Source organism: Fundulus heteroclitus, chromosome 2, assembly GCF_011125445.2.
Source record: "Fundulus heteroclitus isolate FHET01 chromosome 2, MU-UCD_Fhet_4.1, whole genome shotgun sequence".
In the NCBI taxonomy this organism is placed as follows: Eukaryota; Metazoa; Chordata; class Actinopteri; order Cyprinodontiformes; family Fundulidae; genus Fundulus; species Fundulus heteroclitus.
In genome coordinates this window covers 32,905,025-32,921,532 of record NC_046362.1, presented here as the reverse complement: position 1 = coordinate 32,921,532, position 16,508 = coordinate 32,905,025, and the positions used below count along the sequence as shown (strand labels likewise).

Here is a 16,508-nt window from a genome sequence, read left to right as displayed (position 1 = left end):
GAGAACAATGAATCAGAGGAGGAATCAGGGGGGGGGGTCAGTTTGAGGAACAGGAAGTCTTGTTTTGGAGTCTCTGTTTTTTTGTTTTTGAAGAAGAAGAAGAAGAAGGGAAGACGACTGTTCAGCTGTAAGAGGAGGAGAAATCCTGTCGTCTTCTGGTTCTTTCCTCAGTTTGATTTCTTCTCCCCTGCAGACGGAGACAAAGACACAGACGGTAACCAGCTGAAGGTTTCTGATGTTGACGTGGCGGCGCATCGGGTTTACAGCACCGCGTGTTTCTAAGGCCTCACCTCTGGTCTTCTTGATTTTGTGGGAGCAGGGCTTGGAGACCTTGACGGTGGCCTGACATTCGGCGTTGAACAGAGCCTTCTTCAGCGTTCCTGACCGGCTCTTGGTGTTGGTGGCGGCGTCGCAGGAACTCCACGCGCCGAACTTGTACTTACAGTCACCTGAGAACACGTTAAGACTCAATTACCTGCTGCCTCCGACCAATTACAGCCGATTACACGTCCTCACGGTCGAAAAAAAATTAAATAAACGAGTCCGTCTTCCTCACAGTGAGAAAGCACTGAGCCGATGCCACCGTTCAAAGTTCACAGAAACTTTGCTAGATTCACAGTTTTTACACAATCACATTTTAAGTTTAATGATTTTTATATTTAACGTTTCTTTCCAAGCTAGAACTGCAGCATCTCTTCAAACTGTCTTTAATCTCCTACATAAAACACTGCAGACGCATAAAAATGAACGCACGTGTCGACTAGAAGATTCTCTCGCTTGACGTTTCAGCTAAACGTCGTCCCACATTTACTGTTTGAATAAAGATTTAATTTATCTCTTAGTTTTCTGATGAAAGAAGGGCATCACTTTGTGATGTTGGTCCAACATGGCCGCCCTCACAGAGCATGTATCATCGCATCAATTAGTCTATTTCTACAAGAGAGCTTCATAAATATAAAATATGCGGAGAGGCTCCACAGAATTCAGTATTTCCAGTTCTAATAAACTTAAAAAGCACACAACTCTGACTTTCAAAATAAGAGCCTAGGTCTGTCATAGCTTAGATAAACCTGCTTACATAATTAGGTTCCTAATTAACATTAACATAATATAGGTCCCAAACAAGGAGGTGGATGTTATGCTGGATTTTCACTGTTTGATTAAATGTGCTATATGTTGCAAACATTGACCACCAGGAGGCGCCATGCTTCAGTTTATCAATGTGATACATTTTCCCTTCAAAATATACAACTAGTCCAGTTTAACATCTTTAAGACAAATCTTTCTGTCCCTGCGTGGAGCGCCTCTAATAAATAAGCCCCTCCCGCTTTATTTAATAATTTCTCAGGTTTCCCTGGGTCACATGACCCCCTGTGTAACGATGTCCTGTCTGTGTGAGGCTCACTGATGTCCTTCTTCCAGTTGCACGGGATCCTGCAGTTAATCTTCTCGGTGCGATCTTTGCAGGATGTCTCTCTCAGCCCGTCTCCACAGTCTCCGTGGTCAGGCACGCATTTCCCGTACTGGATCTCTGCAGGGGAGCACTCAGAGGACGCCCGGGATTTATCATGTTTTCCACCTGCAGAACAGAAACACATTCATCAAACCAGCGTTCCGCCATCATCTCCAGGATCACCGTCTTATTTCCAACCACCTTCAGCCCAATGGATCCATGTTTATTCTATTCACGAGCAAATGACTGTTCTATTCGGGCTTTATGCACCTGAATCCCATTTCCCTCAGCAAAGTTATTGCAGTTAAATTCTGGGTTTTTGCTTCCGTTTTACAAACTGGGCAGATTATGCAGAGTTTTTCATCCTGATGCTCTGATGTCTAGGATGTCGCCTTTTGGATTATTTAGTTCCCACTGATGGAAACAGCCAAGAAGTTTCTGTATACTCTGAGTTAAACAGGCTTCTCGAAGGAGTCTCGGCATCTTTTTCACAGTTTCAGCATCTCTGGATGTTTCCTGTCAATCGACTGCAGCAACTCGCCAACCTCTGACAGCTCTATCAGAGAACTGGAAGTTGATTGCATCAAATTTTCCTCTAATCTAATAGAAAATCTATGATTTGCATACACTGTCTCGTTTTTCTTCAAATTATATAACATTGGTTTTGTTTCTTCGAACTTAAACTTTCTGAATAAAATCCTTCAGACATACTTAGTTTCTAGGTTTTCTACCATGGACATAAATATTCTACAAATTTTATTATCATGTTCCTTTTTGATCAAACTTTCTGAAAAGATGAGCAGAGACAATCCCCCTGGGTTTGGTCTAAGGCGCTATTATTTACAGCTTGTAGCTACAGAAGGCCTGAGGACCCGAGCTGATGTGTGGGGATTGAACCGGCCGGTCAAACCTGAACTTTAAAGGCCAGTCGTGAGTTCTTCTGCGTAGTTTTCAAACGTCCAAAAACAACCAAGTGCATTTTTGTTAAAAGTGCATCACAATAAACTGGAAGAAACAAAATCTTAGAGAATAATCTCCGCTTTGTGGTTTAACAGCAGCCATCTTATTCCAGAAGTATTTTCCATGTGAGGTGAAGTTCCTTTTGTCCTGATTGGACAATCCTGATATATGGTCCATATGTTGCCTAATTCTGCTGAGAGGGACAATAATCGTCAAGTTTTAACACCCTTAACCATTTGAAAACTCAGCGTCCTAAAAGGAGCATCAAAACTGTATGTCATCTGCATATTATTGATAATGCTGGAACATAGGCCCCATCACAGAGCCTTGAGAGACTCCGTCAATCTACCTGGTCCCAACATGCATCCTGAGTCATCCTTACCTGGATGCCTTCTGTAAACGCCATTGTTCAAATCAGCACTGCGTTTAGCCAGGATAAAACAATTAAACAGGCGCCTAAGGAGAGGAGTTTTCATTTATTTGAGTTATAGTCAGTTAAAAACGACTGTTCAGCAACAAGTCAGTGAATATCCAGCTATTGTCTTACAATCTTTAGTGACTTTCAGCTGTGTTCATGTCTGAATGTATCTGTGATATTACAGAAACATCAGCAGGCCTGTTGAGGTCCTGTCTGCTCTTCTGAGACATGCATTCGTGTTTATTCACATGTTGAGCAGGTAACTTTGAGACGGTCACGCAGGATGGATGTTAATACCAGGTGTGAACAGGTGAGACTGACTCTGATCCGCTCTATAGAAACACTTTTGAACACTTACAGATGAACCGTGCTAAAATCAGCCAAAATCACGCTTAATCATCAATCTTTAGGTTTAAACAGGTTATTGTCAATTTGCTATATATGCCAGAGACAGAAAAATTTAAATGTCGATCCTCACGGCCCCACGCTGCAACAAACAACCAACATCTAAAATACAAACTAGCAGCAAACCAGGCAGAGGCAACACAATTCAGTGATGAAGATTCAGAGTTTGTGCAGGAGGAGAAGTTATCTAAGGCGTTTGTTTGTAACAGTGATACTTTTGTTGTTTTTTCTAAATCTCTTTCTGCAGTTGTAGAAGCGGACTCCCAGGACGTTATCTTGCACATTCCTTTTCCTCTGCTCTATTTTTGTCACTTGTTCTCCTTGCTAACATTTTCCGTCTCTTTCACCTTTCCGCTTTTGTGTCAGTTGAATTTGAAATAATCCCCAAAATAATGTCCAATAAAGTTTTTTTTTTGCATGAGTTTCAAGAAGAGGACTGTAGCATAGACAATAATACTCCACTTGTGGAAGTAAATCTGTTGGGGTCTCTTTGGCACTAAGACAGCTGTTCTTAGTGTTACACCACCAGACAGGACACGTTATAAAATAAAAACAAAGAGGTTATGAAACACAGTTCAACCAAGCCTGGCAGGAATAGTGATAAAAAACATCAAACATCCTGATTAATCAAGAGATTAATCAGCTGCCCAGAGGCTAGGTGATTCCTTTTAGTCTCATGGTTGACTTGTGTACCAACATTGTGTCTCGCCCTAATTCTCCTTGTGAGTTTTGGGTGAAAATATGAAGAAATATAGAAGCTAGAATGAGACTAAAGTGAAACTCACATCTTTGTCTCCTGTGCTTCAGAAGAGAAATGGGTCAGCAGTGAAACTTTCCTCCGGGAACTCGTTTATAGCTTCAGTGTAAAACTAATTAATCTTTTAGTAAAATTTAACTGGAAGGATCTTTCCTAACAGGGAGCATGGATTGTTTTTCATTCTGTTTTTTTTTATTCTTATCTGTCCACCTTCACAGCCTTGACTTCTGCTTTCATCCTTTTTTTTTTAACATGTCCTGTCTGGCAGTACAGCGCTAAGAATTACTGTCTAAATGCCAAAAAGAGCCCAACAGATTTGCTTTCGCCATAGTGCTCCGCTTGATTTATAGATGCGAAAAGCTTTATTAAATACTGTTTCATGACTATTTCATGCTCTATGGACACAAAAACTGAAAGGTAAAAGAGAAAGAAAAGGAAACAAAAAAGACAAAATGCTAAAAGGGAGAAAAGGTGATAAAAAATAGAGGAGAGGAAAAGGAGAGAGCAAGATAACATCCTGGGAGTCTGCTTCTACACCTGCAGAGAGAGATATAAAAAGTACAGATAAAGTATTACAGGTGGAAACAACCAACGCCTTGATAACGTCACTGAAAAATACAGTTAATTCAGTTTTCTCTCTTGATTCAGTGAAACCAGAACAGAATGTATGCTCAGCAGCCTGAAGCCGGCGCCGCCTCAGTTTACAGTCCCATCCTGCCCTGAATAAGCCCTGCCTGTTTATTCAGGCGGAAAAGCAGCTTTAAGTGCAGGAAAAACAGAGAAAAATTGGAAGATCTTGTCTAAAATGCGAAGCTATGCTGTGAAAACAGAACTTCTGTGGAAACCAGACTGCTCTTTTACATCTGTGGTTCTGTTGGGAGTTCTAATCTGTGGACGAATGTGGTTCCAGTTAAGGCGCGACACATTCTGGCTGAGCAGGAAAAACCAGCCATCTCTCCTTATCTAAGCAGCACACCTGTGAGGTGGACCAGCCGCATTCTTCAGGGACAGGAAGAGACAGAACCATAATCCGCTTTAGACTCGATTCTGGTGGAGGTGGTGGAGTTTCTCTCACCTTTGTGATGTTTGGCCCGTTTGTTGGCCTCCACGGTGAGCGTGAGGGCCAGGAGCAGCAGGAGCGTCACTGAGAACAAACTTCGCATCCTGCAGAGACCAAAGCACAGACAGAGAGGGCGTTATAATCAGGCAATGGAGTAAAACAGGAAGAGGCAGATGACTGAGCCGTCCATCAACACAAACATGGACACGTGCACAGATGTACAGAAACGGAGGGAGGAGCCCCACTGTGACTCTGTGCCGATCACATCACGGAGGGATTACCAAGCGGGCTTAATGGGCTCAAAGCGGGTCAGGGGGCCCCAGTCACTCAAATTCACTAAACGGTAAAAGAGAGCTCACAAAGAGACACAAAATCCATTTACAATCTAAAAAAAATGTTTTCTGAAGCAAGCAGAACAAACCCAATAAACCACAACAAGAGGAGACAGAAACAAAGAGACAATTAACTCATAAAAGATGACAGAACGGCACCACAGAGACGAAATGAACAAAAGCAGGACCACATATAACAGCATCAGCAGAAACACAGGACACCTTGGCATAAAAGAGCTCCTAAAGAGCAGATTTAACCCACTAAACATCAACAAGATGATCCGAAACACACACAAAGAGATCGCTAATTACTAAAAAGTGACTCAAAAGGCTTTAAAAGACACAAAATTACCAGAAACAGGAGCAGCGGTAATTGCACAAACAGATGAAACAAAGAGTCCAAAAAGACACAAATCTCCTTTACGATCCCATTGTGTCTCAGAAAAGGAGACAAACAGCCCATTAACCCTTATAATCTGGCTCAGAGAGGCTCCAGAATGACAATATTACCTCCAACAGGCACAAAGAGCCCCAAAGACACACTGAACATGTCTGTAAAAGCACAAAGTCGCTGCAAAAGCAAACCAAGCAACCAAACATCACAGAAAGCTCCTAAAACAGAAAGACTCAGTAGGAAACTTCAGCAAAACATTCATTATAAAACGCCGAATAAAAACCCTACAGTAGCCTAAAATAGTATTCACACGTCTAGTGACTGAAATTTCTTCTCTGCAAAACAGCTCAAGCTCAGTCAGGTTAGACGGAGAGCGTTTGTTAAACAGCGGGTTTCAGATTCTTGATTGGGTTTAGGTCTGGACTTTGACTAGGCCATTGTAACTCATTACTGTTTTGTTTTAAACCGTTCCGTTGTAGCCCTGGCTCTATGTTTAGGGTCGTTGTCCTGCTCGAAGGCGAACCTCCGCCCCCAGTCTCATGAGTCTGTGTTCAGAGTCACGTGCACTGTTAGTTCTCTGCCACACATAAAGTTTTTCATTTTGGCCAAAAAGTTCAATTTTGGTCTCATCTGACCAAAAACACCTTCCTCCTCGTGTTTTCTCTAAAGAACGTCTTTCTTCTTGCCACTCTTCCATAAAGACCACATGTATGCACCACTAATAGTTGTCCTGTGGACAGATTCGCCCACCTGAGCAGTGGGTCTCTGCAGTTCATCCAGAGACACCATGGGCCTCTTGGCTGCATCTCTGATCAGTTCTCTCCTTGTTGGGCTGTAAGTTTAGGGCGACGGCCTCATCTTTGTATGTTTACAGCTGAGCCGTACTCTTGGGAAATATTTTTATAGCCTAAGCTGCTTTAAAATTCTCCATAACTTTATCCCTGACCTGTATGGTGTGTTCTTTGGACGTCATGATGCTGTTTGCTCCCCAATAGCCGTATTCTCTTTGCTGAAGCTAAAACTGGACTCTGTATCACATGTGTCCTGCATTTATTTACATCTCTATAGCTGTACTGTGAAATCACTGTGCACTTTATCCTGGAACTGTCCTGCAAAGTTACGTTTTTATCCTGCAAAGTTACTTTCCTATCTTGCAAAGTTACTTTATCCTGCAAAGTTACTTCATTTATCCTGTAAAGTTATTTTATTTATCCTGCAAAGTTACTTTATTTTCCTGTCAAGTTACTTTATTTTCCTGTCAAGTTACTTTATTTTCCTGCAAAGTTGCTTTGTTTTCCTGCAAAGTTGCTTTATTTTCCTGCAAAGTTGCTTTACTATCTTGCAAAGTTACTTTACTATCTTGCAAAGTTACTTTACTATCTTGCAAAGTTACTTTACTATCTTGCAAAGTTACTTTATTATCCTGCAAAGTTACTTTATTATCCTGCAAAGTTACTTCATTTATCCTGCAAAGTTACTTTATTATCCTGCAAAGTTACTTTATTATCCTGCAAAGTTACTTTATTATCCTGCAAAGTTACTTCATTTATCCTGCAAAGTTACTTTATTATCCTGCAAAGTTACTTTATTATGAAATCCACTGCAATTCACTGAAATTCTCAAGCTGTATACAAACGAAATTTCGTTCTGTACGCACTCTGTGCATACAAAATGACAATAAAGTTTGTCTAAGTCTAAGTTAAGTCTTAATCAACCTCTGAGCCGTCACAGAGCAGCTGTATTAGTACTGAGATTAGATCACATACAGATGGGCGCTATTCAGTCATTAGCAGGAAACTTCTGAAGAAAACTGGTTGCACTCGGAGAAAGGGGGGCTGAATATTTTTGCACAACGCACCTTTTATTTTTTTTATTTATTAAAATTGTTTAATCACATATAATTTTCTACTGGACAACTGTACAGAACTTTGTGTTGGTCTTTGACAAAAGATTCCAATAAAATATATTTATGTTTGTGGTTCAATGTGACAACATGGGGATTTTGTTCACAGGGAGTGAATACTTTTGCAAGTTACTGTGTTTATTACAATAAATAGTAAAACAACCAAAGGAAAATTAGCTAATCAGAGTCAACGTTTTAGCTAAACATGTAAAAACATTCAGCGAAGAAGAGGAACGTCTCTAAAGTTAGATCTAGAACCAGCAGAGTCAGCCGTCCTGACTTTCTGGGATTTGGACCCGACTCAGAGAAGAACGCTGACCCGTTTCCGTCTGGATCGTAGGAAAGCAAGAAGACCTGCAGCTGAAGGCATAAAGTCTCTGATGGAGGCGGGAGCCAAACTGTTCATCACTTCCTAGATCAGAAGGAGGATTTAGTACCAAGTTCTGAGTTTGAATGGAAACCAGTGATGGTCCACGAACAAACCGGACCCCTGGTCTTGGTAAGCAGTCTGGATCCTGATCCAGATCTAGACGGGACACTAGATTGTTGCTAAAGTTGGTCGACAGAACAATAGATTTAATTTAATTTATGAACTAAAAAAAAATGGCTTTAAAAAACAGGAAAAAAAGCTGCACATTTTCAACGTGAATAAAAGAAGACTTGAGTTAAAACTACAAAAAGCAGGCAGAGAGAACAACCAGAAACTAAAATATGAAGAACCCCCAGAGAGTTCAGACAGACGACCGATGGAGACGCGGAACAGCTGTGTTGTTCCCAGGCCTCCTGCTGGTGGTTTCTAACAAAATAATCTGATTTCTCAGCTTTGAAACCCTCCTGTTGTTGTTTTGATCCGCTGAAGGATCCGTCCGCCCGCCTCGGCCCGGACCAGATGGTCCAAACTGGGAGCGGATCAAATCTCTGACCCCCCTCCTCCTCCTCCTTCTGCTCCAATCTGAGGGAGTTCAGACCCAATAATCTGAGCGTGGTGATGGCTGCGGGATTATGGAAGTGGGCTAATGTATGCAGTATGCGTGTCGCTGCTGCCAGCGCACGTTCAGATCCGTGTTTCTGTGGGACGAGGGATGCTTCAGATGTGAGCTGGCTCTTTGTGCTCGGAGATGACAGACTCCTCTTTCATTAAAGCTCTGCTTCTCTTTCACATGTCAGCTGGCCTCCTCGCTCCTCCTGCAGCCTTTCATCAAGAAAGAACCGGCTCTCAGCAGGCCTCCAGTCTGCCCCCTCCACCAATGGAGGAGAAGAGGAGGGGGTAGGGGGGTAGCTGGCTGGTCGAGGGGGTAGGGGAAGCTGGGGCAGCAGCTGAAAGAGCTCTTTAGATTCCCTCTCAAAAGAATACTGATTCATTGGAGCAAAACAAAGCCTCCTCTAGCCTGGTTTCACTTTTCTAAAGCTCAACACAGATTCCACGCTACCTCCAAGGACCCCCATAACCCCCCCACCCCCCCTCTGCCCTGAATGGAGACCGATTAGCATAAGAAAACAATCAGATCTTAGCACGAAGAAAGGGAAACGGGATGCTCCCTTTGGTTCGAGGGCAGGAACAACATTTAAAGAACTTCCTCGGGAATCTCGGGGTTCATCTTGGATTCAAGGGGGGGGGAAAGACGGGAGAGACAAAGCCCCCCGGGGTCCCCACAAAGTCGACCTACAAGATAAACACAAGGGTCGCCAGAGCCCTCAGAAACCCCCCCCCCCAAGAGTCCCACGTTCTGGGGGAAGGACATGTTGGCAGAGAAAGATCTGACGATCCTGATCCAGGATGCTCTGCTCTCTGCGACGGAGGAAACACCACGAGGCCATGGTTTTCCAGAAGGAGAGACAAAGTGTGGCCCCTGAGGTTATACCCTCTTCCTGTGGGTCCAGATGGGAAGACGCGAAGCTTCCTGATCTTCAACGACATTCGGCTTCTTCTTCAACAAATTCTGACTCAGAAGAAAGTGGACTTTTGTTGCAAGTCCAAGAGGAAACAAGCCAATCAAAAGCTCCTCTAGCACTTTGGAAAACATCAGATAGTTGGAGAAAAATAATTGTTTTTCTCTGTGTATATAAAAAAAAAAAACAATCTGACTCCAGAAGGTCCATCAGCTCCATTAACTAACAGCAACTTTCCTAAAATCATCCTGCGGCTGATATTTCAGAAGGTTCTGCTGCACATCAGCAACACCCTGAAACAGGAGGTGAAGATTGATGTTTCTCCATCTGGACCAACATTTTCCAAGAACCTTCCCTCTGCAAGCTGCTCGGGAAGTTGTGGTCACGGTTTCCAACATGTATGCATTCAGATCCTAATTTCTGGAAGGAAACTCAGCTGGAGCACTTTTCCTCTTCAAACTGAACTTTTTTTTAAATTCATTTTATCTGTCTCTCTTCATTATATATTCAATTAAGTCCTTTTTTAAATCTGAATTTCCTCCTCTTTTTGTCCTCCTTACTTCCTGTTATTCCCTTGCTTTCACGTTTCAGTCTCTGTTCGGACTTTTCTGACTGATTCCTTCCATTAAATTAGGACAAACACTACCAAACTGCAGCCAAAAAAACAGCAGGAATCAGGATTTAGGAACATCTAGGAGCACATAATGAACAAAACATTCAGCCAGGACTAGATCCACATGCCTAAAGCTGTCTGTGCATAAAATTCCTTTAAAATTAAGTATTTTTCCTTTGTCTAATCCCAGATATTTCCTTTAAAAGTGGCCAAAGCCCCTGATGATGAATCCTGGAACCTGATCAAAAAGCTGCAGACTTACGTGTCGAGCTCAGAGGAGCAGCCTGTCGAGCTGTGCAGTCGTCGCTTTCTGTCTCTGATTCAGCCGCAGCTCCTGGACAACCCCTCACACACATGCGCGCGTGTGCATAGACACACGCGCACACACGCACGCGCGCATGGTGCACATGCACGGCGCTGAGGGCTGGCCTCACGGTGACGTCACGGTCTGTAACGCTGCTGCTGAACAACACAGGCGCAGCTCATTTGCATCAGCGCAGCAGTGTGTGTCCTCCAGTCCTCAAAGCCCCCCCCCCCCCCTTACCCGTGCTGTCCTCCGGTCAAAAACATCAGACATAATCAAGGGGATTTCTGTAATGTAATTTACTATTTACTAACTTACACAACTACATGTAGGCATATGAGCAGTGAGCAATATTCAAATATCTCATTTAAAAATGTTGAAATCAAAAAAATCTTGATTTATTTATTATTTATTATTATTGTGACATCAGTGTTCACAAGACGAATAATGTATGGTCTTTCAACAATTTCAAGTAAATAATATAACAATTTACGAAAAAATATATTTTTAAAGCATGTGTCATGGTGCCCCCCCATGGTTGGTGCCCCTGGGCACTGGCCCACTGGCCCGTATGGATAATCCGGCCCTGCTCCAGTGTGTTTGACAGCAACGCCTGCTTGTTACACACAACCTGAACCGGGACTAAGTTCATCCAAGACGATCCGGCTCTGAGCTCGCAGGGAGGTTTTTTACAGCGTTTAAAAAAAAAACTGAATCAAAATAAAACGTTGGCAAAAAAAAAAGGCAAATTGATTTCAAGAAAGCATTCAGCATATTTGAAAAAATTGTGTTCTTCACTTCTTCCTTGACTTATATATTGAGATAGATAAAAACATTAGAATCTGGCCCGTCGGTCCGTCTTTCCCCCTGAGATCAGATTGCAGACGTATCCAGTTGAGAAGGCAAACTCCCAAGCTTCCTTCTCCCCAGCAACACTTCAACATTCCTCCTTGAGCATCTCTAGCTGAAGTCTTTCAAGCTGAAGTCTCTCCAAAGCGTTCTGGGTTTGTCTGAGTGGGACTTCCCTGGAAATCCCCTAAAATGAAGAATCCAGGAACCATTCTGATCAGATGAACCACCTTAGCCGACTCCTTTGGAGGAACTGCGGTTCTTCTCTGAGCTCCCTCTGGATGATGGGCTCCCTGTATTATCTCTGGACCAGAGCCTTAAGAGACAGCTGGTTTTCTATTTTCACGAAGATTGCCCTGAAAGATGGCCGCAAGATGCTGAAAGAAGTCCCTAAAAATGTTTTTAAAAGCCCTACAGCAGGTTCCTACTACTGTTGACACAACAATACATGTCGGTTTAATCAGAGATAGACTGAACATGTTTAACTTCAAATGAGGAAACCTTAACTCTCCAACAAAAACATGAATGTCAGACTGAAATTTGCTAGAGAGAACAAAGAGGAGGACTATTGGAAAGATGGCCTTTAGAACCACCAGGCCCAGGTCTGACTGCCCAAACAAATTCACCCTAAAGGTGGACCACAAGATACTAACAGAAGTTGACCAAAACCCACTAAATTTCATTGTAGGACGTAGACTATAGTTAATTTTTGGAAACAAATCAAAGATCAGGACTGCGGAAATCCAGGAAAAAAAACTTGTAGGTGTAAAGCACGGAGGTGGAAGTGTCATGAGCAGCCCTTTTCCATTAGACCTCAAAAGCCCAACTATCGTTTCCACATGGGGGATTTCACTTTCCCCTGGCTTTACTTTCACGGGAAAAAGGTCCAGGTCTGAGGGTAGGACTTTTCAGGAAGTCTGGGGCTTTGCTTAAGGGACGGGGTTGTGTGCTGAATGGCTAAAGGCGTTACAGGTTTTTTTCTCAGATGCAGACGGGCACCCTGTATTTAATAACTTAAATTATATCAGAACAAGGCTGGCTCTAGTTATCTGCCATGGCAGGTAGAGTAGAGAAAGCGGAATCTTCACAGCGTACATATCCCATAACCTATGAAAATTACTTTTCTGCCATCAAAAGTCATCGGTATTGCACTTAAACGTCCCCCTGGTCATTCTTGCCATGTCTGAGGCAAAAACCTCTTCATAGAGTCCTACATTTTAATTCCATGAGGCAAAGTTTGGGGCAGACAGATAAACAGGTTTGCTGACCTGAAACTGACAGATATGGGTGTTATTTCAGTGCAACTATTGCCATGTAGGCTGTCTGGACTTTTATCTTTTTGTTAAATTGTTATTTCAGTGCAACTATTGCCATGTAGGCTGTCTGGACTTTTATCTTTTTGTTAAATTGGTAAAACAAAGTTAAGTTTAACTGCTCACCTGGTATAAAATCACTTTCTTCTTCAGAGAAAAATAAAAAGAATATTATGCATGGAAACATAAACAATTCTTTAGAATGATCTGGGATTTTTAATGTACTACAAGTCAGAAGCAAGGCTGATCTGATTGAAGTCGAGCAGAACAGATATCCTGGGAAAAAATATCCTTTATAATCCCACAGTTGGGGGAATTCAGGTGTCCCAGCAGCAAATTATAATAAACAAGAATGGCAGCATACAGATTCACACAAAGGTTAAAATCTAAAAACAGAAATAAGAGACTGTCGAGTGACGGGAAATTTACAACATATAAAAAAATGTTCAGTTATTAGTTGTTAAAAATTGCACAATGAAAAAATAAATAAATAAATGTGCAACTTAGTAGAGGAATTTAAAAAAAACTTCAAGAATGTATATTTATGCATGAAAAACACCAACAGACTGTTTAGCAGAATGAAAAAAAATGCAAAAACAGCAGGGATGTCAATATTTATTGAGTTTGTTGGGAGCTGAGATGTTCATGAAGTCTAATAAAAGACCCTAGTTGTTCTTAACTCCATTATTCTTGTCAGCTCACAGACTGATGCTCCTCCGTCCCATCACAGATGAATGCTGAGGCCATCTTTGATCAGAGATCCAGTTAAACTAGATTCTAACCAAACTTAGAGAAAACTTCCCAACAACTTAGGACTGCTGTGACAGCTCTACAGACAGGAGAAAAAGCAAACAGTCATGTGTGTTGGTGTTGTTATTTCTCAGATGTTTCCTGTGTATCTGAATAATCTTCTCCGGAGATTCTGCAGCCTCCCAGCTCTCCAGAGCGTCCGTCTCCTCCCTCTCTGCTCCCTCTCTGCTCCTGATGGCTCAGTCATGCGTGGAGGCCTTTGTTCCGATCTGCAGCTGGGAGCACAGAGCAGCAGGAGACAGCCGGGTCATTCAGCCTCCAAATCCTGGAGGAAACCTGTTAATACTCAAGTCCCCTCCTCCTGAATTCCTACAACATTCCTTTTAAAACCCCATGCAGGTTTAGACCCGTCTACACAGCAACAGAGCCCATCATGTGTCTCCCTAAAATCAGGGCTGTCCAAGTCCAGTACTTGAAAGTTACCATCCTGCAACTTTTAGATGCATCCCTGCTTAAATACACCGTTAAAATAAATTGTTTAAGGACTTCCCATCTACTCAGCCATCTTACTTCTGTATGGCATGGCATATCTTCACGCTGACATTTTGAAAAATCTGTACCTTGTCAGGTCACACCTGCCTACACACCTTTAGCATGCACTGCTTCAAAAAAAGAACCCTCCGAAAAAGATTTTAAAGCTTGGACGATTTCTTCAGCCACAATATTTCTTGCTTTCACAGTTGCATAATTTTTGGCTGTAGGTTTTGTAAGCACATTCTGCTGTTTGCTTTTTAATTCTGCTGCTATTCTTTGTTTTTCTGGCAGGTTAAATGTTGTTCCGTGTTTGGTTTTAAAATTCCAATGTATAATTGTATTCTTTAAAGCTGCATAGCCACGATATTTGATTTTTCAAATTTCTTGCATACAAACTTTTTATGAATGATTATCAGGTCCTGCTGGCGTAATAGTTCTTATTTTGGTGTTTTATGCTTTGTGTTTGCTCAGTTTGTAAGTAAATAAAGCCTTTCATGTTTATTTACGACATTAACAGAAGTACGTACTGCTCATACGCAACAGGGGTTAAAACAAGGAAGTGGCTAATGGCTGTTAGCATCTACCAGCGAAACAATGAAGAAAGGTCCAAGTGAAAAGGAAAAACGCAAAAAAAAAAGTAATTCTAACTGGAATGTCGCTGGGAATACAGTATAAACGATGGTGTTCACTGAAACGTACGCTAAACCTGCTGAGGCCCAGATGTGACCGCAGAGTTGACTGACGTGAGTAAATGTTCTGATATGAGGCTCTTAAAGTTGCTGTAGATCGTTTTATTTAATTAACAACGGTTGGTCTTTGATCACGCTGAGCTGCTGCTTTACTGTGAAGCATTACAGAGGGTCAAACTCGGTCTGGCATTATTTATAAGTGTTTTACTAATTAAGCAAACCCACATTACGGTAGTTCTGTGATACTGCCGGTGGATGGCGTTACGTCTCTTTATATCTGTTCATTGTGACCGTTGTGGGGTTATATTTAGCCTTAAAAAGGACCATAAAAACACTATCAGGATGGATGCTTGGTGTATATAACCTTATTTTATCATGATCAAATGTGTTTTGGTCTTTGTTTTGTTTCTAAGCATATAACATGGCTATATACCTACAACGACTGACACTGGTTTTACACCTTGGAGAACCAACAGGAAATAGTTTTCCCATCCTTCATGAAACAAGTCTTCATTGTGTATCGATTTTTTATTTTTTTGAACATTTTGAGGTTAGCTTGTCAAGATGTCTCAAATCCATTCGGTGAAAAAATGTAAAAAAAAAAAAAAATCGGCTTGAGGTGACGATGCTTCACTGTAGTGTCGAGAAACAGTAACCTTGGCTGGTAACGATCAAAATGGATTGTGGGAAATGTAGTTTATGGTCAATTTATGCTTAAAACCTATTTGATGTCAATCATGGGCCTATCAAGCTGTGGGGGACCACATAAAATTACGTGGCGGGCCACATTTGGCCCGCGGTCCTTGAGTTTGACGCGTGCTTTAAGTCTTGAAAGTTGAGAGTTGAAGCTGTCATGATTTGCACGCCACCACAGACAACTGATTGGATTCAGATCTGGAGAATCAGAGAATCAACACGTCAAACTGGTTGCTGACAATCATGGAAGAGCATCATAGCGCTGGAGGACCAACATCAGGCAGTGCTGCTTCCATGAAGAGGTTGGCAGCGTTACTCAGGCAGAAGCCGCATGTCAAAGCAACATCCACATGGTTATCTGAGCTGAGGTTTTCCAGCAGAACCGCTGCCTCTCATTCTTTGAACATTTCATCCTGGTGTCATGTCTTCCAACGTGAGATGGTCGATCATCTAGACGATGGAAAAGGCTCCGTGGTCCAGCTCTACAGGAGCTTTGTGAGATTGGCCCGGGTCAGCATAGACCTTCTGAGAGGTTTGTTACAACAAAATAGGGACGTTCTTTGAGTTCTGACACCTATCAGAACCAGCCAGAGCTGCAGTAGCTCTACTGGACCAGCCCTCATAGGATCCTTGGTCCCCCATGATGATCTCCGGCCTTCCTTCCTTGAACCTCCTGGTTCCCGACCCCTGCAGAGCTTCAGCTGGGGAGATGGTCTGATCCCCAGTTCCAGCCGTCTAACCATCACAGTCGGTTCTGGTGAAATTTGCTCAGATCTTAACCCTGAACATACAGTATGTGCCGCTTCAGCTGCTTCCTGATGGATCGTTCCCGATGACAGACGCCACAGTCACCAGGCAACCCTTGACTTTAACCTGTCAGTTGTGAGAAACACGCATTTTCTCCTCACTTGAATTCTGCTTTTAGCGCTGAATAAAAACACTTTGGCTGAACTCCTGTTTTTAAGAGAGGCGGGCGGAGGTCACGTGACCCCTGTCAGCTTCTCCTCCTCCCGCATCCAGAACATGAGTCCAGACAGTTTCCTGGAAAAGAGATGAAAGGAAACTCTGTTTTTATAAGAAACCTCTCAGTGCTATCGGAGGAAACAATGAGCCCTGAGTGAATTAAAGACCCGCTAAGCTCAGTAACCAGTACTGCCAGTTAAACCTAAAGCGGCGCTGAAGCTCCGG

At 42.5% G+C, this 16,508-nt stretch overlaps 1 protein-coding gene across 1 annotated transcript; it reads right to left on the bottom strand.

Moving 5' to 3' along the window:
• Positions 1-85: 85 nt before the first annotated feature.
• mdkb (midkine b) lies at positions 86-10,575 on the bottom strand. The gene is made up of 5 exons (XM_012867550.3): positions 10,448-10,575; positions 5,069-5,157; positions 1,406-1,579; positions 291-449; positions 86-187 (listed from the first exon to the last, which is right to left on the bottom strand). Exons 2-5 carry the CDS (start codon positions 5,154-5,156, stop codon positions 168-170), a joined length of 441 nt encoding a protein of 146 aa, XP_012723004.2. The 5' UTR covers position 5,157; positions 10,448-10,575; the 3' UTR covers positions 86-167.
• Between the last annotated feature and the right edge of the window lie 5,933 nt (positions 10,576-16,508).